This window comes from Taudactylus pleione, unplaced genomic scaffold (genome assembly GCF_031769625.1).
Source record: "Taudactylus pleione unplaced genomic scaffold, aTauple2 ptg000129l, whole genome shotgun sequence".
NCBI classification, from domain to species: Eukaryota; Metazoa; Chordata; class Amphibia; order Anura; family Myobatrachidae; genus Taudactylus; species Taudactylus pleione.
Window position 1 is genome coordinate 6021305 of NW_028284531.1, and position 22450 is coordinate 6043754.

The 22450-nt window shown below is 42.4% G+C and overlaps 1 protein-coding gene across 1 annotated transcript in view; it reads right to left on the reverse strand.

The window, feature by feature from the left end:
* Positions 1 to 21045, reverse strand: part of SECISBP2L (SECIS binding protein 2 like) — a 71101-nt gene extending 50056 nt beyond the window's left edge. The window contains exon 1 of the mRNA XM_088472800.1: positions 20795 to 21045. Coding sequence (XP_088328926.1) covers positions 20795 to 20812 — 18 coding nt within the window. The 5' untranslated portion in view covers positions 20813 to 21045. The remainder of the gene's footprint in view (positions 1 to 20794) is intronic.
* Positions 21046 to 22450: the final 1405 nt, after the last annotated feature.

Sequence of the window (22450 nt, forward strand, 5' to 3'; positions counted from 1 at the left end):
AACCTCAATAACATTTATTTCCACTCGTTACCATTCAATTTTGACCTCCTCACAGCTCACAATATTGATTTTTTTCATCTAGTTAAGGGCCAAAAGGTTGCATCCAGCTAGAGTGGAGGACTGTGCAAAGATGATGGTTTGGGTGCCCCTTGAGGATTGAAGAATTGATAGGGATAGTTGGCGCAGCCATTGGCTGAAGTAAGAAGAGTTGATACTTGATAATTGGTGCAGCCACTGGCTGAAGAATTGATAGTTGATAGTTAATTGTTGATGCAGCTTTCGGGCTGAGTAGTAGTGGAATACAGAGCTATGATTAGGAAGGAACCAGTCCTGCAACAGCCTTGAGGGCTGGCACTCTTGGCAAGTTGCGGCCGTTACAGCCTTGAGGGCTGGTGAGGAGTGACAATCACAAATCCCGATGAGAGTCCAACTGGGGTAAGCTATTTGCAATGATTTCCCTGAGTTTTTCTAAGAGGTTCTCAGCGGTATGCCTCTTAGTGAAACCGGTGATACACAGAGTAGCCTGCCTCTGAATGAGCCAGCATTTGTTAGAAGCTGCTGCTGCTTGCACTGTTGGAGGCAATACACCTACCCAGTGGGCTGTCAGTCATGTAATCTTTAAGTTTGCCCTGTCCCACTTGTCCACATATCTGTGGTTAAGTGGTTAGTGGGCACAATGGCATTTCGGAGGACATTAATAAGGTTTTTTTTAATGTCCTTGTACAGATTGGCAAATTGCTATTCTAGAGAAGAGGAATCTAGAAGGACATGATAGCGGGGACACTGGACCTCCATTAACTGTCTAAATACCACTGCATCAATGGCGGATATTGGATGCACATCAAATACCAGCATAGCTGTTATGGCATAAGTAATCCGCTGTGCAACTGGGTGTCTGCTGTCATACTTTCTCGCAAATGCAAAGGATTGTTTGGTTGAACTACTAAAAGTAAAAAGTAGTCTTCTTCCAGGTCCTCTTCTGGGATGAAGATCCACTGACAGCAACAGCAGCAGGCGTAGCACTGAAGGATCCTTCTGAGGAACAACGGATAGGAGAGGAGTCAGTCCTTATGAAATTGGATGCAGGACTACTTCCGATCACGAATGAGGATGATGCAGGTGTTGGAGATTGCAAGCACTTGGATCCAGATAGAAGGGAGCAGCTAGGTGACACTGGACTGATTGTGGTTTGGTTTTTTATCCCCAAAGTTTCAGAATTTGAAATACCCTTTCCAATTTGATGAATGCGCTGCAAGTGACGTAACAGGGAGGAGTTTCCTAGATGGTTAAGGTCCTGACTTCTACTCACTGTTACATGGCAATGGTTACAAATGGCTTGGCAAAGGTTGTCTGGATTTGGGTTGAAATAATGCCACACAATGGAAGTGGATTTTTTGGTCCTTTGCCCAGGCATGGCACCAATGGGATATTTCCCACCATGGGCAACAACTGTTGCCCGATTTACAGTTTTTACACAAACATCCACAGCAACATCCTCATCATCCTTGTTGTTATCGCCAACTACGTAAATATCCTCCTCATCCTCCTGGTGCAATTCCACAGAAGCATCCTCGATTTCTACATTAGCATGTTGACTTGTGTTGCTCATCCCCACATTTGCAGAGAGCACACAAATGGTGGAAGAAGGATCCTCTTCAAGTACAGTATTAGACAGGTCAGGCTCACACATATCAACCGCGGACACACTTGGACTCTCCTCGGGGATCTGTGACTTTTCAGAGACAAAATTTATTTTTTTTGTACCTCTTCTACAAGCAGAAGGGCTTAAGTCACCACAACTAGAACCACCAGTCAGAAATAAAGGTCAAGGCCTTATCTATTCCTTGCCACTTCGTGTAGTGAATGGCATATTGCCAATTTATTTATTTTTTTCCTAAAGCCGATAACCTTAGATTTTTTTTTTTTCTTAAACAGGGTAAAAAGTTTCCACTTTCCACAGCTGGAATGAAAAATGGCAGCGATCACGGGACCTTTTATACAATCCAAAACCCGCGAGAATCCGACTGCGGGATGACAACGTTTTGCCTCGTTTTGAGATCAGAGTCAAGCGGGAAAACACAAGCTGGCTCAGATCCCCTAAGTTCGGATCTCAAAAGGACTTTAGCTTTAAATTAGCCACCATTCCAGTTCAAATTTTGTTTGTTTTGACTCTAGTGTATTGTTATAATTAAGATTTGACTCTAGCGACCTAGTGATTTTTTGTGGACATAGTAAAAAAAGAAAATGCAGAAAGTAAAATGATGGATGATACTTTGCAATTCCTTGGTTGCTTAAGGAGCCTACACACTAGATGACTTGCAACGATGCAATGTCGTCAGTGATTACCCTTGAACTCTCCCCGGCAGCTCCCGTCACTCCAGGACAAGATATGGCGCGTAAGCTGTACAGGTGTCCGTGGATTTCTACTTGGACAAGTGGACATGATTAGCTTCAGGGATACTAGGTGAGTATGTGTTGCATGTTTTAATAAAACTGTACAGCCACGGCCAAAAGTTTTAAGAAAATGACAAGGTTTGGTTTTCATAAAGTTTGCTGTTTCAGTGTTTTTAGACCTTTTTGTCAGATGTTACTATGGCAGACTGAAGTATAATTACAAGCATTTCATAAGTGTCAAAGGCTTTTATTGACAATTACATTAAGTTTATGAAAGTCAATATTTGCAGTGTTGACCCTTCTTGTTCAAGACCTCTGCAATTCGCCATGGCATGCTGTCAATCAACTTCTGGGCCACATACTGACTGATGGCCGCCCATTCTTGCCTAATCAATGCTGTGGAGTTTGTCAGAATTTGTGGGTTTTTGTTTGTCCACCCACCTCTTGAGGATTGACCGCATGTTCTCAATGGGATTAAGGTCTGGGGAGTTTCCTGGTCGTGGTTCGTGTACGAGATTGCCAGATCTTACCTGCTGTAGGTAAGATCTGAATATACGATGAACGACCCGCGGGTACGCACATTGGCATCGTAAGTGATCACTCGATCGATTGTTCCGATGAGTCGGAAACAGCCAAATCGTTCATAATATGGACTAGTGTGTAGGCACCTTTAGAATGATTTAATGAACTGGATTAGTATACATAACATTAACGTTATCTTTTATTATATTAATTAGGTTTGAAAGGAGACTAGTATTACATTTGTACACATATTGGTTTACAAAATATTGTATTAATCAATTTTAGAGTTAAGTTATGTAATATTAATGTGGGAATTTTACATTACTGAGCATCTTACTTTGTGCCTTTTTTATTTAGCATACATATTTATTTACTTTTCAAATTCTAAATGTTAACGTCTGACTATGACACTACTGGCTAATTTATGTTCTCCATACAATTCTAATTTGTTTTGTTATGTTGCATATACAGACAACTGCACGTAATCACTTCTCTTTATGACATTTTCAGCAGCAACTATGCGTGGCCAAGTGCACTTCTATTATTCTACATATTCAGGTGTAGGATTTTTATGCAGAGCTGTAGTACTATGGGTGTATTTGAAAAAGTTCCCCTTTACTGTAAAACAAGCGCTGAGGTTACACCACATAGGGCTCTATTTAAGAACCCCCCCCTAGCACTCACAAAAAGATTGTAAAAATCGTTCGGTATTTAGCAAACAGCGGTAAGCTCAGCTTACCACCGTTTGTGACAGTACCGCTTACGCCATCTATAGATGGAGTTATTGGTATATTCCCTATTGCCAGCATGGGGATCAACAAAAAGCCCTTCCAGCTGCATGTGTATGAGTTAACCTGTTGCTGACAGCAGTAGGCTCCCGGAACCTCGGTAAAGGACACTGCTGAACATGCCAGACAGATAAGTATGCCTGTGGTATATTTGTATCACTGTGATACTAAATAAAACATGCCGTCAGTATTTTCTGTGAGTACTGCTCACCAGATAAGTGTCCAACAATATCAATTACCAGTTGTTAGCAGATAAAATCTTACACTATGTGAATAAATCGCATGCTACTGTATTTACAGCAAAATAATTGGACTAGAAAATGTGTGGATTTTGGGGTAGCTTTTCCTAAGGAAACCTCTCTCCAGAGAACTCTGTTTGGCCATTGGACCTAAGTTACATTATTTGATCAATGAATGTCACACCACATCATCATTATCATGTGATCAGCACAGCATTCTCCACTAAGCACGTCACTAGCTTCTGGTTTATATGACAAGTCATGCTTTGCAGTCAACAAACAATACAGAAAATGTCATTATATAATAAACATTCCACTCCCCAAAGCAAAAGTTCATTTCATGTTCCCTAGTTCCCTTCCAATTTACTAAGTTGTTGAAGTTGTTGTTTGCTGGAAAATGTTTAGATTCACTATATACCCATCATTACAGTTTCCCTTCTTAAAGTCCTGCTGAAAACATGGTTTTATTAAAGAAAAAAATAAAAAATCTTCCATTTTCCTGAAAAAATATTAACTTCAATTCACTTTACTTAGATGTATTGCAAAAATCAAACTGGTTATATCCTTATAATACAAGTGTTAATGTATGAAAATACTCATGTTCATACACTGACAATGTTATCACTGCAGTGCTCATTAAGAGAATGTATACAATACGGGAACACAGCATACAGAAAATGAGCATTATTCGATACTTATGAAAAATGTATTTCTCAAGAGAAGATAGAGAGATATATATATATATATATATATATATACACACACACACACACACACAAATGTTAAAATTTATTACACTAAAATCAATCCATTCTGAAATTATGCACCAAGACACCAATACTAAAAGCAAACAATATGCATTGCAGAGTGGTATGGTGCGTACACACGTAGCGATTTTAAAGAACGATTTGAACGATATCATTACCGTTCAAATCGCTAATCTAAAAAGGACCCTACCAACTTACCATCGACCAGCGATGCGTGGCCACGTATGGACGATAGCGATATCGTCCATCGGCCCTGCATGCAGGTCAACTTGCTCGATATCGAGCATGTTACTATAATATATATATATATATACACACACACACACACACACACACACACATACACACATTGATCACAGGTCGCTATAGTCGCTGGTAAGTATGTGGTGTGCTGGGTGATCGATATCAATCACCCAACAGACCAGGGAGGGTGCATGATGATCAGCCAGCATTATCATATTGCTGGCTTATCGCTACGTCTGTACGCACCATTAGATATCATCACAGCTGTTTAATATCAATAAAGCAGTACTTCCAATAATGTATAAAATCTTGTTAGAAAAATAATAAAAATAAATATTTTCCATAGACAAAAACCCTTACGGTCCCATTAAGGCTTCTTAGACATGATCTGAAATTTCACAAAACCTACTGAATTTCTGCCACTCAAACTCAAAAAAGCAATGAAATTCCGATCATTAAGGCTGACGCCTTAGTGTTCCTTGCGCAATACAGATATGGTATGCCATTACACCCTTTGGTTAACTGCAGATTCAGAACTCTCACAGAGTGAGATTGCTGTCACTCATAAAATGGTGGAGCTGCTAATTCACAGAACTGTGTGCTCATTGGAATACACACATGCAGTCTATGCTACTGAGGTCTGAGCAGTTATGTGGCACACACATACCATTCGTTAACCACAACAATCCCACTGGGTTACAAATCCTTCTCATTCAGAATACACATTCAGCTCCCTAAAGTCTAAAAGTATCATACTCCGTCTATGCATGTAAATGTATGTATCTGCGCCTCCATGCTGCTCTTTCTTCCCCAATCCCTACAGCTGCGTGGTCTCCTAACTGTGCAAGTTCTTTATTCCCTAATCCGCACCAATCTGTCTTTCCACATCCGTGCCACTACCTTCCCCCCAGCCACGCCACTCTGTCTTGCCCCATTTGCACCACTCTGTCCCCTACAACCGTGGCACTCAGGGCCTGATTCAGAGCCGCTCATAAGCGGCCGCTCGTTCGTTCCGAGCGATGTTTGCCCAACTGCTCATGCGTACAGATTTTAATACACATGCGCGAACCAGTCAGTGCGGCCGAAAATCGTTTGTTCGCTAAATAGCGAATGCCTGCTATTTTGAGTGACAGGAGGAGGCGTATGTGGGTGGTAACAGGGGAAGGTGCTTGAAAACAGGGAGTGGAGATCCAAACGCAGGCGTGCTTAAAAGGTCAAAACGGGCGTTTTATGGGTGTGCATAATTAATACAGCAGCGTCATTGACCACGTCACTGGGTTATTTTATAGTCAGAACTGCTCGCAAGATTGTGGTAGGAAAAACCAACCACAGGAATAGCAAGCAGTTCATACGCTGGTCGATGTACTCGATTAATCTAATAAATAGCGGACATGACGTAGGATGCGAGCGGCCAGGGGGCGTAGTTATCCAAAAAACGACCGCAAGTTTTGTTCGCTCGTTCAGACATGGAGGAGTCAACAGTCCGCAAATAGCGTCCGGCTCTGAATCAGTCCCTCAGTCTTCCCCTGTCCCCTACAACCGTGGCACTCAGTCTTCCCTGCACCACTCTGTCTCCCACCCCATCCGCACCAATCTGCCTTCCGCAATCCCTACTGATGTGTGTTGTCACATTGGTAGGATGAGGGAATACAGACTAGCGCAATCTGTTATTACCCATCTGCACTGTTGTCTTCCCGCGTCCATGCCACTCTGTACCCCCCAACATTACTCTGTTCTCCGAAACCATGCCACTCTGTCTTCCCTGCATCCGCACCACTGTTTTCCACCTATATGCATCACTTTGCTCCCTCATCCGCACCACTCTTTTCCACCGATGTGTCATTCCATGCCAAATCATCACAGCTTCCAACCCAACCGTCTCATGTTTTCATGAAGTTTGGTAGGATGATAGACGGCATAAATTAACTTTCGTATGTAAAATTTTAGCCCTCAGTGATACGCGGTGTTCATGCTACAGGGTTTCAAACATGACAAAAAATTTTAATTGCATGCTTGCAAGGTCACCTAAAACAAATCATAACTTTGCTTCTAATTGTGGTTTAACTTTCATGCTGTTCTTGTTTTGAAGCTAAGGGATCATAGTTTTCATAAAATTGTTTTATATTTAAATATTGACTTTTACATTTCAAGATCACAGGATGTGACCTTTGACCTTGAATATCTAAAAAAAAAATGTGTGTTTAATTTTTTTGTATATAAAGTTATACACTTAAATACAATCTCTCTTTGGTAGAAGTTTCAAGTTTCAATATGGGAAGAGAAGTAAAAAAAAAAAAGTATTAAAGTACGGCAGTTAAACCCTTCTTACACCAACCATGCAACTGGCAAATTCTGAATTATCTTGTAGAATTTCTCTCTGTGTTCTAGGGATGGCCATAGGTGGGTTTCCATTGATGACGGAATTGCACCCCCAGCCCCAAGCTTTTCACTGCCGGTCCTGGTTGTGAAAATACAGGGGACAATAAGCATAGGGGTTCCCCGTATTTAGCACAACCAGCACCGGGCTTTTCAGAGCCAGTCCTGGTTGTGAAAATACAGGGGACAAAAGACGTATTTAGCACAATAAATATTGGGCTCAGTCGAGCCGGTCCTTGTTTTGGAAATACAGGAGACAAAAAGCATAGGGGTCCCGTGTATTTTCCATAACCAGCACCAAGCTCTTTCTAGGGGGGGGGGGGGGGGGGGGGGAGATAATGCCACAGCCAGGGAAACCCTTTCACCGGGTCCCCCAGCCGAAGCATTAACCCTGACCGATAGTCAGCCCGGGCCGGGGATCCATGTGGACCTCCCCTTTCCAGGTAACCCCAGGCCTGGGCTAATAGCCCGGGGCTATCCCTGGCACCCTTGGAGCAGTGGGTGCCTGGTTGATTTAGAGGAAGGGGGGGGGGGTTGTCACTTCACACAAACACAACCAGCCCCAGGCTTTTCACTGCCAGTTCTGGTTGTGAAAATACAGGGGACAAAAAGCGTAGGGGTCACCCATATTTAGCATAACCAGCACTGGGTTCTGAGCCGGTCATGGTTTTGGAAATACAGGGGAACAAATTTAGTAGGGTACCCCTGTATTTACCAAAACCAGCACCAGACCCTTTCCAGCGGGGAGGAGCCCTTTCACCATGTCCCCCAGCCAAAGCATTACCCCTGACCTCTAGTCAGCCCAGGCCGAGAATCCTTGGTGAGCTGGGGACTGACACCCCCCCCCCCAATAAAGTGCACCCCAGAAACTGTGAGGTGTCCGTCAAGAAATTTTTTTGTTTAACAATGAGTGGTTGTACTAGGTAGTCCAGGAATTGTGCAATTGGTTGAAATAGAGAACACCAAGCAGATATAATAGGTCTGCCCGGGTTTTTTTTCTGTCTTTGTGCAATTTAGGCACCGTGTAGAGCACTGGAACTAATCGGGAAAGGCTGCAGTAGAGCTGAATATTCCTTTTTTGGAAGCAAACCTCTGTGTATGCATTTTGAAGAATAGTATCCAGATTTTGTTTGTACATTCCAGTAGGATCTGTAAGTAATTTCGTATATGTATTATGATCCTCCAATTGGTTATCAATCTTCTGTATATATTTGTCTAAATCTTGTAGGACTATTCCGCCTCCCTTGTATGCTGGTCTTATAATTATTATTTGATTATTCTTCCTTTAATTTTTTATGGCTAATTGCTCCTCCTTTGATAAATTAGGATGAAATTGTTGTTGTGTCTGTTGATATATATTAACTGATTCATCCAGCAGACGGGAGAAAGCTTTTAATGATGCATTGTTAGAAGGTGGGTCGAAGGTAGATGTTTTCTATTGATCAAAAACTGGGAAGGTTGCTTGACGTCATGTTCTGAATGCTGAAAATACTTTTTTAATCGCAAAGATCTATTTCGGCGATGTAAATCAAATTTCCATTGTAATCCTTTGTACTTATTCGAAGGGACAAAAGAAAGACCTCTAATGAGGACACGTGACTCTGTGGAGGCTTTAAGAAACCTTTCGTTCTGGCCCCCGCGTTTCGTGGGCTTCCTGATGGGCTTTCTGCCTTGGCCCTGTTAACCCTTTCTAAAGGGACCACTTTAGGGACAGTGTTGTCATCCGAGTCGACTAGATTGAAATCACTATCACTGTTTGATATGGCATTATCCCTTCGGGCTTTCTGTTGTCTACGCTCTTTCCACGATGGTCTGTTGTATTGCCGTGGATATTGATATAGCGGTTCTGTACCATTGAGGCAGCGATAGACCCTAAATTCCTCGTAATCTGTTTGGACTGTATTTCGTTTTTTCTTTTAAAAGTTGTTTAATTCCTGTCAGTATTGATTACATAGAATCTCAAATTTTTCCCATAAGGCTTGATAGATTGGAATCTACCCATGTATTAGATATCTTAGACAAGAAACCATACGGTTTCACATGTCCCATTAAGGAGTCTTATAAATGATCTGAAATTTCAGAAACCGTTGAAACTCTTCAACTCAAACTCGAAAAAAGCAATGATAATCCATTAATTGCACAATACAGATATGGTATACCAAAACACCCTATAGTTAACTGCAGATTCAGCACTCTCATGGGAGGAATTCAATTAAATGCGATGTTATATAGCGCAGAGAATGAGTTCCCAGAGCTATTCAACTGGCCATGCTGTTAACAACGACTAGATGATTAAAACAAGTGACTAAACTAGTGCCACGATGCTGGTTTCTGGTTTAGCACGTGTGTGCCAACAGCATCGCAGCCGGGACTTCAGTCGGAGCTTTGTTTACAGACTCAGTTGCACACAGATACACAAGTGTCACATATCAATTTAATCAGTGCAGTCGACCAAAATACATCTTCAGGCCAAAACAAAAACAGACAGTCCTTCATACAGTAAGAATGCTTACTTGTTAGCAATATGATGCATACACATAAAAGGTTTCGTTTATCTTCCTCCAAAGTCTTAAGCTGGCCACACACATAGCGATTTTCTTTCCCCGATCTGGCCGCTTCCGACACATCGGAACGACAGATCGGGTAAAAGATGACCAAATCGTGAGTCTCCACTCACGATCATTATGCGATGCACGCCCCCCGCAGGTTGCACATCGCATCTTCAAATCTGCCGTGCTGTAGGGCAGATCTGACGATCTAGACTCAAATGCACTGTGAAAAAGTCTGGCTGCAAGAGATCGGATGAAGATTGGACGGCATATCTTGTGCAGAGCTGCCGGGAGAGTTTCAAGGGAAATCGGACACATCATCGGAACGTGAGTATAGTCGGTATGTGTGTGGCCAGCTTTAGTTTATACGACCAAATTCCTCATGGTGATATATATGAACAGCGTCAAATAAAAGGAATGTAATCAGATGGTGTGGATATTGAAGATAAAAGTATATTTTACTAATCAAAACTTAAAGGGGTATTGCATACCATATGTGGTTAACACCAAGTACACTATAGGTAGATGGAGCCCAGGTATATCACTGCAGTGGCAATGTCAATCCAGACAGGCATGCGATCCCCCCATGTGAACAGACTATCAACGCGTTTCAACACACTGCGGCGTCTTTATCAAGATAAGTGTCTCTAAAACACAAACTTCAACACATTTCATATAGTCACCATATTATAATGGTAGAATAAAGTTTTAGCTGGATGTTCTCAAACACCAGCTGCTTGACAATAGCAGTTCCGACTGGTGATGTGAGCCGGCATGTCGGACAGGGGGTCCTGAGCCATCAATTAACTGTAATGACCGAGCCGCTGCGGGTCCTTCTTGTGGGGCTGATGCAACTGATATACTTTGGTCCCCGGCTGCAGATGATGTTCTTGGCTGCCAATTGCCTAGGAGTGGCAGAGTGGCCATTGTAGTGAGTCCGCAGTAGGGCGGATGTTATGTACCTTTGGGGTTTGGAGTAGCTGTGGGCCCCGGTGATAGTAGGGCGACTGCGGCTAAAGTTGCCTTGACAGAACAGCTGTGGCTGATGTTTAATGCCGGTGGGTGGCCATTTGCGCTACAAAAATTGCAGGTAGCTACTTGATATGCCCAATTTGGTTCATTGGTTGAATGATTAGGGAGCAATGACTATTTCACATAGGGCCAGTTGTGGTTGCATAAATTAAATTATTTAAAAACTGTATTTGTGTTTACTCAGGCTATCTTTGTCTTATAATCAGTTTTGCTTGAAAGTCCGAAACAAGTGTGACAATCATGTAAAAAGAAGAAATCAGGAAGGGGTAATTTTTGCCGTATTAAGGAAATTACTTTGAACGGAGGGCCACAATTTTTTCTTACTCACCGTTAAGCTGGGTACAAACCTCTATAATCATCGGCCCGATTACCAAATATCGGCCCGATGATTGTATAAGTATGTATGTAGGAGCGTTAGCCGATAAACAGCTTAAAACACTCCTGCAAACATTCGGATCAGGAGGTCGCATCTTATGAGTTTATTATTTAAAATGCCCAACCTCCTGATCCATTAAAGAACATACAAGCACTGAGCTAGAAATAGCTCATTGTGTACGGGGATGACACTGATCGTATAAACGCTCAGAGGTTCACAAGGTTTATCTGATCAGCATAAATGTGTACCTCAGCTTTATCCTCCCAGCAATTGGGTAAAGGTTCTTTGCGGAGTAAATATTATTCTAAAAAAAAAACCAGTAAAAAACTAATAACAAACCTCTTTAAATTAATGTATTTTAAACGATTTTACGCACTGAAATGAAGAGCTGTTTTAATGTGAATAATGGAGTTGTGACTATCTGCAGACTAGAGTTCCCGTTCTGTATTCTCCTGAGATACTGTCCCTCAGAGAGTGTCTGTGGTTTGCATTATCCTCAGTTTATGGTATCTCTCCTCCTCAGATACTGTTCCAGGTCCATATTCCCCTCAGATAATGGCCCTGGCCTCACACTCTCCTCCTTAAAATTTGCTCCGTTCCCATCCTCCAGGATTCCTCCTGATATACAGTTCCCAATGCTTGTCCTCCCTCAGTAAAAAGCCCCAATCCCTACCCAGATCCCTATGCTCATCAGAAGCAGCCACCAGTCCTTATACACACTGTATCTGTGTCTAAGTGGGAGGTTCGAGGCTGAGTTGGGGGACACCCAAGGGGCAAGATACCTATACAGACTGCTGCTTCCACTCAGGGGGTGTTGCTCTGCCTGTCTTTTGCAGATGTGCAAGAGTGTATCGGCGTATCAAAGACTCCAAACTAAGGTTCAATCAGAGGGACACATTGGAACAGATGGAGGGCCATGTTTGGCCTGCGGATCATAGTTTGGACATTACTGCTGTAAAGTAAAGGTATTGTGTTCTAATAAGGTAATGTGACTTGCAAAAAGAACCGAGGCCTGTAATTGCAGTGTGATCGCTGCGTAGGGCGGCTTATATGCATGCGCAATGGCAATTTCTCCATCTGCGTACTTAATTGCCATTGCGTCCATCTCAGAATCAGGACCATGGTTTGCAAAGAGCTTGTTGATGCAACTCATTAAATGACATAAAAATCCATGTAAAAAAATAAAAGAACAGGTTTTTTCAAATCATGTGATAAACAACTCAGATTTTACATCCTTGTGATTTATGCAACAAAAATTCAAAAATAAGCAAACAGGAAGAACTCAAGTACATTACATGATGCAGGTGCTTGTAAAACTACATGTAGCAGCAATAATTTGAAATAATGTATTCTGTAGGAGAAGATCATTCTCTTACATAGTATTTGATGAATTCTGGTCCATAATCCTTGATTCTTTTCTTTTTCAGTCGTTCAATTTAAAATTTGCTTAGGCTCATTCTCTTGTTGCATAATCCAATTAGATTTCCCTCTAGAATATTGTGGTTTATATGAGTTAATGAGGGATTCAAAGGCTCTGCCAGTGGCTTTTTTTATTTTATTTATTAACCAGAACTTTAAACGGGTTTAGCCGTTTTACACGGCTAAACCCAGGGCGAAGAGGGCAATAAGTAATGAGCGCCCAGAACAATTGAATTGCAACACTGGGTGCCCATTAATTATAACGGCTTAAAAACAAATTTGAATCGTCCATAATAACTGTAAATCGTCCATGTTCTGTGGCTGAAAAACAACCATACATTACCACTCTTCCACTTTCTTGTGGTGTGCTCTGTTCTAGAAATGGGCATCGGAAGCTGATAACTAGCAACCATCGATGTTCCATGATTCAATGGTAGTACCTTTCCCATCAAATTGCAGGTTTCCGATGGTTGCCAGTCGGATGCAGTTTTCTGATGCCCATCCAATGTCTGGCCATTCTTTTTCAGCTGTGGACATCCGGAAGTGGTGTCCGCAGTTCAGTGTAAGGCCACATGTGCGAAGCTCTGACTGCGTCTGTGCACAACATAACCATCGATGGTTATACCGTCAAATGGCTTTGGTGTGTAGATGTATTATAGTGGCACGGATCATGCCGTGTTAACTTCTCGTCTGCCGGAGTGGGGGAGTGAGAACTCCGCCCTCCAGTGATCCCTGCCAGACCCCACAGCGCATCAGCCTAGTGCTGCTGCGCTGTCTCACCTCACCCAGCACCAGTGGGCATAGGCAAGATCTTCTGTGGACAGCCCAAAGCCCAGCAGCTGCTGCTGACAACAGCTCCAGCTGTCAAAATCGATAGCTGCAGCTGTCTGAATGGTCCGTGCCACTAACCGTTCATACATTAGCTTATACATCGGCGCATCTTGTAGATAGAAGTGGCGAAAATTACATGAGTGCAGCTAATGACAGGGGCGCACAGCACACCAATGATTTCAAACACAAATCCACGTTAATACATGGGGGAGAAGCAGTATCAGCGTACATACCACTAAACACAATAACGCCCCTTCATACATCCCCCCCCTCCCCCCCCTGAGTGCTTTATGGTTTTCTCTGAGCATCACATAATTTGATGTTGAGAGAATTTGCTGGAACGCACAATCCTTGGATGATTGGCACTTCAAATTGTTAGAAAATATCTTTAAAACCTTTTCAAGACCATTCCATGTATTTTCACCTTGGCATGAATGCTGCAGACCGAACTCAGAGGTTCTGCTTTTATATAGAGGTGGTATGATGATTAAATAGTGAACTTGATAAGCAGCACTTGGCTCTAATTATCTTCTTTACCAATAAGGACAAAACTACTTTTTCATACACAGCTTCTTTAGTTGGTTTATTTTTTATTAAATTACGAGTCAAAAGCCTCTTTAAAGCATTGTTACATGAAATTATATTTGTACATTTTAGGACTCATTGAATACTAGCCATTGTCAATTAAATCCTTTTAGCATTAGGTCTGAAATCAGGATAGTATGCAGGAGCGGATCGGGAACTTAAAAGTGGTCATGGAAACAGATTTTGAAAGTGGCAGGACCAAATCAAATATAGGCAGGGTCTAATACAAATGTAGGAGGAGAAAGGAGGATGGAGTATCCCACTAGATAGTTTCCTCTCTCATCCTTTTGTTTCCCACACACTTTCTACACAACATTTACCCAATCAGTAGTACAGCCATGGTCAAACGTTTTGAGAATGACACAAGTATTTGTTTTCACAAAGTTTGCTGCGTTAGTGTTTTTAAACATTTTGTCAGATGTTACAATGATATACTAGTGTTCACTCTAGGCCCGGCGGCAGACAGGGTGCCGGACCTAGAGCTAGGGAACTTTTGCACGCGTGCAGAAAGCGCGTGCTTGAAAAGGGGACATGTCTTTATGACGTGTCCCCTTTTCGTCACACTTGGGGGCGTGTCCGGCACTTACGGACACTCTGGGCAGTCCCCAAGCGCCGCGATCACTGTGAATGGATGCCGGGCGCATGCCAGACCTTAATCCCATTGAGAACTTGTGGTTAATCCTCAAGAGGCGGGTGAACAAACAAAAACCCACAAATTCTGACAAACTCCAAGCATTGATTAGGCGAAAATGGGCGGCCATCAGTCAGTATGTGGCCCAGAAGTTGATTGACAACATGCCAGGGCGAATTGCAGAGGTCTTCAAAAAGAAGGGTCAACACTGCAAATATTGACTCTTTGCATAAACTTAATGTAATTGTCAATAAAAGCCTTTGACACTTATGCAATGCTTGTAATTTTACATCAGTATACCATAGTAACATCTGACAAAAAGGTCTAAAAACACTGAAGCAGCAACTTTGTGAAAACGAATACTTGTGTCATTCTCATAACTTTTGGCCATGGCTGTATATCATTGAACCACGTGAGCACTATTATTTTCCCCCACCACCCTATTTACTACAGTAGTATTTATTAGAGAGCTGGACCTCTCTTTAGTAGTATTGCAGCTTCATTTAACAACATATATAAGAGTACAGGTCTATTCCTTTAGTAATACATAACAATGCCAGCTATCAAATAATGCAGTTGGCAAAGTCTTTCTGAAGCAGGCATTACACACAAACAGTATTTACTGTAAACTCATCCAAAATCTAGTTATCCTCACATAGACCATGCTCATCACGTGGAGCTAAAATATGAGGCTGGATGTTTTCATAGAGGAGGTGAGAGTGTTTCTAATAAGGAGTGTTGCAAATGTAAACCTATGTCTTATTGATGGCAATTATTAGATGGAGCTATACCTTGTGTCCCATAGGGAAAATCCCAATTGTAGTTACCACTTCACGCTTTCTCCAGTCACCATTTCCTCTTTACCCCACCAGAAACACTGCCTAAACCACATTTGCATATCTCCAATGCCATTCTCTGTGCTGTTCCTGGCACTCCCCTGTACAGTAAATGGTTTAGCATTGTTCCTTATGCGGTGACTGTAAGATAAGGTACAAGGTGATCATTTCTGGCTGAATTACTATGACGTACTTTTCTTTCTTCCTGGAACCCTTTGGACAAAAGTATCCAAGTAATAGATCCCAACAATGTATTTCAAAACGTGTATAAATATATTTTACAGTAATATCTACATGATTCTATGCAAACATACAGAACAAGCATCCGATCTTAACCCATGGCAGGCACTCTTACGCATGTTTGTTGCCAGCAGTCAGCCATTGCCGGGGCACACTGCAGAGGCCGGACGCAGGGGGTGGAAGATGGCACTGTAACATCAGCACAGCTCGACTTTCGGACGCGTCACAGTGCAGGGTGGCGTCAGGCTGGAGAGCAGAGGTCCCTCCTCCTAAATAAAAGCAAAGGTGCACTGACAGACGGGAACAGTTGCCTGTACACAAAGAAGAGAGTGGTCATCCTGCGTCCACTCTCTCATGTCTGTCTAGCCAGCAATTGGGGGACAGTATTATTATCATCATTTATTTTGTATAGCGCCACAAGTGTTCGGCAGCGCCTTACAAAGTACGTAAATAGGTGACCAATGACTTGCAGTACAATACAATACAATACAATACAATATGAGGACAAGGATAATATACATTGCTACATTAGCGACCATAACATCCACATAAGTAACAGAGCATAAGCAACCAAGTGTTAGGTGCCCTAGTGGGGAGTAAGTAGATGAAAGTAATGTAAGGAGAAGCACAAGAGGGTAGAGGGCCCTGCTCGTAAGAGCTTACATTCTAAAAGGGAGGGGCAGACAAACAGGTGCGACACAGATGGGGTAGACAGTGAGGAAGGAGCAGGTAGCAGCAAGTTAGGACGAGAGCTGGAAGACTTTGATGAAGTAGTGGGTACTGAGAGCCCATTTGAAGGATTGTAGAGAGGTGGAGAGTCTGATAGGGAGGAGTATCTGGGAACTGTTAAAAAAAAAAAAATCTGTGTAGGCAGCAAGTGGGGACAGTATGTGGGAGCTGTTGAAATAAATAAATATTAGCATCCACAAAGCAATTGGGCAGTATCTGGGCACTTAAAAAAACGTATTTGTGTCCGTGACAAAGCAATTGTACCCGGCTACTTCTTCACACCTCCTGGCTGGAAAGAATTTCTGGGGAGAACACTGAATAGTCAATCAGGAGTACAGCAATAACAAGCAGTCTGACCCTACAACTGGCAATGGAGATTACCACTGATCACTTTATTAAGCATCTGTACCCAATCACTGATCCCCAATCAGTACAGTTACCAGAATGACAGACATACTGTAGAGCTGAAGCTGTAAATGACTTTACGATAGTCTAATTAGTAGTGAAAGTACTGTGTACTGTTGTTATTTCAATCCCTAAAGCTGGGCACACAGACAATTAGACTATCCAACAGGTGAGGCAGACATATCTTCAAAATTGTCTAGTGTGTACCCACTAAGTCAGCCATTGTGTGCTCCCGTGAGCTCCGCCCTACATGCAGCTCAATCTGACAATGCGACTGACGATCCCATGCATATGATGCGGAAAGGGCCGACATATCGAGCAGTCGGGCACAGGATCATCTAATGTGTACCGGACGCCCAATATGTCAGCCCGTCGAGGGGGGCGGGTGGGGGGTCTTCAGTCGCATTGCTGGGTACACTCAGCTTAACTCTGACACTACTTATGCTATCAAAAAGAATAAAAAGTATTTATGGCAATGTGAGATTATAAATACTACAAAGCAAAGACAAAAAATTAAATATACCTAGAAAAAAAAACTAAGAATGAGCTTACACCAATAAATAGCCATAAGCTGATTTAGTTTAGGCAAAACACAGCATTTGGCTCCAAACATACCTATAAAACTGTCCAATATATTTGATTTGAATTAATATTTCAGCAGATGCCATCACCCAATTTATTGTGCGAATCGATTCAGATGTTAAAATATATAACTTTCCCAGCTATTTCCTGTATCCGTTTGGGGCTGTCCTGAGATTTGCTGAGAGATCAGAAGACACTGAGTGGGTGATTCAATTGTTCAATTGTTATTACTGTGACTAGTTCTTTTGGGCGGCTAACGGAGCAATTTAATTGTTCCGTTCGGGCACAAACAGTCGCGGCTGCATACATTTTGCAGCCTCCTGAGGTGGCAAGCAGAAATGTGCGATAAGTCGGCACTTTGGGTGCCCAAAGCAGAGTTTTAGACGGGTTTATCGGCTTTGAGCTGTTAAACTCGGTGCTTCTGGGCAAGCACACGGCACTCAGACACTGTGTGTATTCACGCCAGAATGTACCAACAATTGAATTGAACCATCGGGTGACCAAAAGAAATAGCTTCTGTAAAAACAATTGAATCGTCCTAATAAACTGTAAGATCACAAACATACTTTGTATTGTAACATTAATTTTCATAAATGCTACGTCCACATAAATAGTTTTCCATTCACTTTGGAGCAAATTAGAGAATGTTTACGGTTTCATTACTCTTAACAGAAAAACAAGGAAGAATATATAGTTATATACAGATTTTGCACCCCAGCCCATTAACTGTATCGCCTTTGTCTTTACAGTCTGACAGCTGCACACAGACGATGTCACTAGCAGGAACAGGCTGGTAAAGCTGCCCACATGGAGAGGGTACTGTATATATACAGACAAATGCTTTTGTTTATTGTCACTTAACCTTTTCAGCTGGATGTCAGTATGTGTAGGCCTTTGTATGACCAATCATGTAAAGATCAGTGTCAGAAAGTTATTTTGTAGTTTAGCAATCGTAATGGCATAAAAAGAAATAAGTTACTACAGTGTGTGAGTCTTGGAAATGATCTCTAAAATTCTTACAGAAAGGCCATAATAATATGGACAATGACACCACATTTCTGAAACACTTCACATTCCTTTCAATCAAAACTAACTGCCTCTTAAAGCAGACCAAAAATCTATTTATAGGCTAGGAGTTTCATTTACTTCCTTGTTGGTGACTTAGACTAAAAGAATGATAGCCATCTAGCCAAACAGGAACACAACACGGTTCTCTATAAAACAAGTCATTATACAAACAAAAGCAACCAGCCACCTATTGAACAAGTTATGGAAGTGAATACCCGTTACTGTATACAACGATAATGCAGACACTAAACCAAAGAAACAGAATAAAATAATCAACAAATAATCAAAAGAAAAGAAAATATTAAGTTTAATCAGCTTCAAATAGGAGATTATTACTACTATTACTATGTATACTAGATATAATAGTATTGATTTATTAGTGAAAGAGTAAAACATCTCACTTAGATATAAACAGAATTATTAAAATTAATAGAAATTTGTTAATCACTTCACCATGTTTTAATTTCAAACATTGGGATCAAAGCTGTGGAGATAGGAATTAAAAAAGACTAGTGAATAGAACAGAAATTAGTGCAAAACAGATAATTACACTAAATCACATGATGCTTATGAAGAATACTGCAGTATGTAAGAATACACACACTGCAGATATTGATTCTTATATGTCAAATGACAGATTGAATGGATGCTGACAAAAATGTACATCAATGTGTGTGTTTGCTTGTGTGTAATGGTATTTAGACTGTAAGCTTCAATGGACCAACGTGAATGACAAATACAGTAGTCTCTCTGTACTGTGCAGTGTAAGTGGTGTTGCTATGTAAATAACTGGCCACAGCATTTCTCACTTCACATAAAAACATGACAAATAAATAAAACATGGATGATGTTCCTTGTATAGTATAGTAAAACCACATTTCACACACAAATCTAGTTCATATGCTAGATTATAGGTAGACAACATCTGGTGATCCACCTGTTGTGAAAGACATCCCTGTATGCCCCGCCAGTTTTAGCATGCCCTAACAGCAAAACTGTGGCAGGGCCCATGCTGGGACGGTTAGTTTCACAGCATCTGGTGTTCCACAAGTTGCCCTGTGCTATATGTTGCACTGTGCGGATTCAAGAATAAAAGTTGTTCTCGAGTGGCAACAACATGCAACAGATTTGGCATGGGGGCGTTCTGTTATAGATCTAGTTCAAATAAAGAGGCAAGTTCAAATCAAAGCAATGTGCTGCCAGGCATTCTGGCGATGCACGGTTGGGCACATATTAGCCATTTACAGCAATGCAGATATTACAAGTTATACGGAAATGTGCGATAACGACAGACAAGATATGTCAGTCTAGAGCGGGTAATTGCATTCTTTACGCAGAGCTGAACTCCCTTCAAAGTATGAGGGGTTGTGGTGAACAGGAATAAAAGACTCTACCCAGCATTCAGTACACATCCAACTTTCTTTCATATGTAAAAATGAAAAAAAAAATTATGTCAAATCTTAAGGTGCGTATCCACTAACCGACTGAGGAACGTTTATCGGTCCGCATCCTGTAGGTGCGCACTCTGCACTGATATATCGTTCAGTGGAGGCACCCTCCCTCATCCCTGCACATGCCCAATCTGTCGTTATCGGCAGATTGACCGGCATGTGCAGACGATAATTGTTGTCGGAAACGACCAGTAGGAGTGCGCATCGCTGGTCGTTTGACATTTTCATGCCCGATTCATGCACTATTAAATAAGCGATTGAACAATTACAATGTCGTAATCATTAGATCGCTCTGTTTAATCGGCAAGTGGATACGCTGCTTAATATGATTAAACCCTTAGGACTTTCATTAATTAACATGTGATTAAACCTTTATCTCTTCGTTATTGTCAAAACAAACAAAAACACAACAGAAGCCCACTAATAAGCCATACTATCACCACTCCCCTGGACCAAAATACTGCATTACTGGCTGACAGGCATTAGCCAGGGAGAAGGGTCATAATTCTCTGTCAAATCAATGATATTAGGCTCTGGGTCACAGGTAGAGGGAGTGGATACGATATATACTTGCATTACGGAATAGAGGAGACAGGTGACAGCTGGCACGGGTCCTGGATGTGCCCAGGTCAGGGAGGGCACTATACCTTCATGCACACTATACAGCACAGCAGGGGGCGAAGTGCAGCCGGGATGGCAGTGGGGTACGGGAGTGAGGACAGCCGGCTTACCTGCTCGTTTATCTCCATGGCTCCTGGGCCTAGCTGTCAGCAGCGCCCCGAGTCCCGTCAGATCTCTTCTTCTACTCGGCCTGGTCGGGGGACAGACCGGGAGCAGCTCTGCCCATCTTATTCCTCCCAGTGCCGCTTACTGCACTCGAGCTGCCCGTTCACCCACCCCTACCTCTCTCCACACCCCACCCCGAGCCGCCCAGCTATATGTAACGCCTGCTAAACCTGCGGCCCTGGGCGGAGCGGCGGCAGTGACAGGGAGTCAGCTGCGACGGAGGCCGCCAGGGCCATTTCCAGCCAAACGCTCAGCAGCAGCAACGCCCCTGTCACTGTCATCAGTCATCAATCATGTCTCATTTCCTGGTATCAGTGCTATGCTCTCCTCCTGTCCTTAGGTACGGAAACTTGTGGTTATCAGGCCGAGGGATGGGACATTGGAAGAAAACATTGGAAGTACCGATGGTTTTAACAATGAATGCAAAACATTATTTAGATACAAACATTGAACTGATGTTTACCGATGTTTGTGTGGGGGGGGGGGGGGGTTTAAGCAAACTATGGGCCTGATTCAGGTTGGTTCGCAAGCCTACGTTCGCACACATCCCGCTCGCTGCAAAAATATGCTAATGAGTGCAATTGCACAGCAACCGCAGCACAATACCAAGACGCCCATCAGTGTATAAAGCCTGCCCACTTCCCATGACATGAATCCGCAAGTCAGCGAAAACATCAGTACCACCGAATAACATCGGATCCACCTGTACAGTTGTGGTTGACCTGACCCAACCACAGAAACTGCTAAAATTCCTGTCGCCATCTAGACTTCTGCCAGCGTGTGCAATCACAGGGGCTTAATTATGCACTCCCCTGTAACAGCGTTTAAAAGCACAAGCACGCCTGCGTTTCTTTGACCACCCCCCGTCACCACCCTCAAATGGTGACTTCCTGTTACTGTATGAAGCCTCTGCGCACTCGCTGCGGTCGATTCCCAAACGCAGCGGACGGTTCGCGCACTGCGATGCATACGCATGCACAGAATGCAAACATCGGTTGCCTGCGTGCGAACCAACCTGAATCAGGCCCTCTGTACTTAAACATAAAAGACTAACAAACTTTTAAAATAATTCTTATACTATGTTTATCTTCATAGAGGCAGAGTGTGTGTGTATATATATATATATATATATATATACACACAGCAGGGCCCTCTGACCTCTATGTCTGTCTGTTATTACCCTGTTTTGTTCTATAAATGTTTCCAATTGCAAAGCGCAACGGAAAATGCTGCGCTATATAAGAAACTGTTAATAAATAAATATATATATAAATATATACATACACACAAACACATACGGTGCAAAAAATGAGAGGATATATGCATTTTTAGAAGTAAAACATGTTTTGCGGTAAATCAAACTTGTTGAAAAAATAAGACATGATCCATTAACTAATAAACCTTTAATGAAACAGCTCACTGCTGCTTACCAAGAGCTGCAGCAGCCAGACACCCCAGCAGCCAACCAGTGTTCACGGAGAGCAGCACCAGTGACAGTGAACCAGGGGTGGGACTGTCCTATGTGCTGATGCTAATTGGCTGACCAGAGTGTCTTTCACTCTGTCAGCCACCACATCCAGCAGCAGCATGCACGCAGCAGC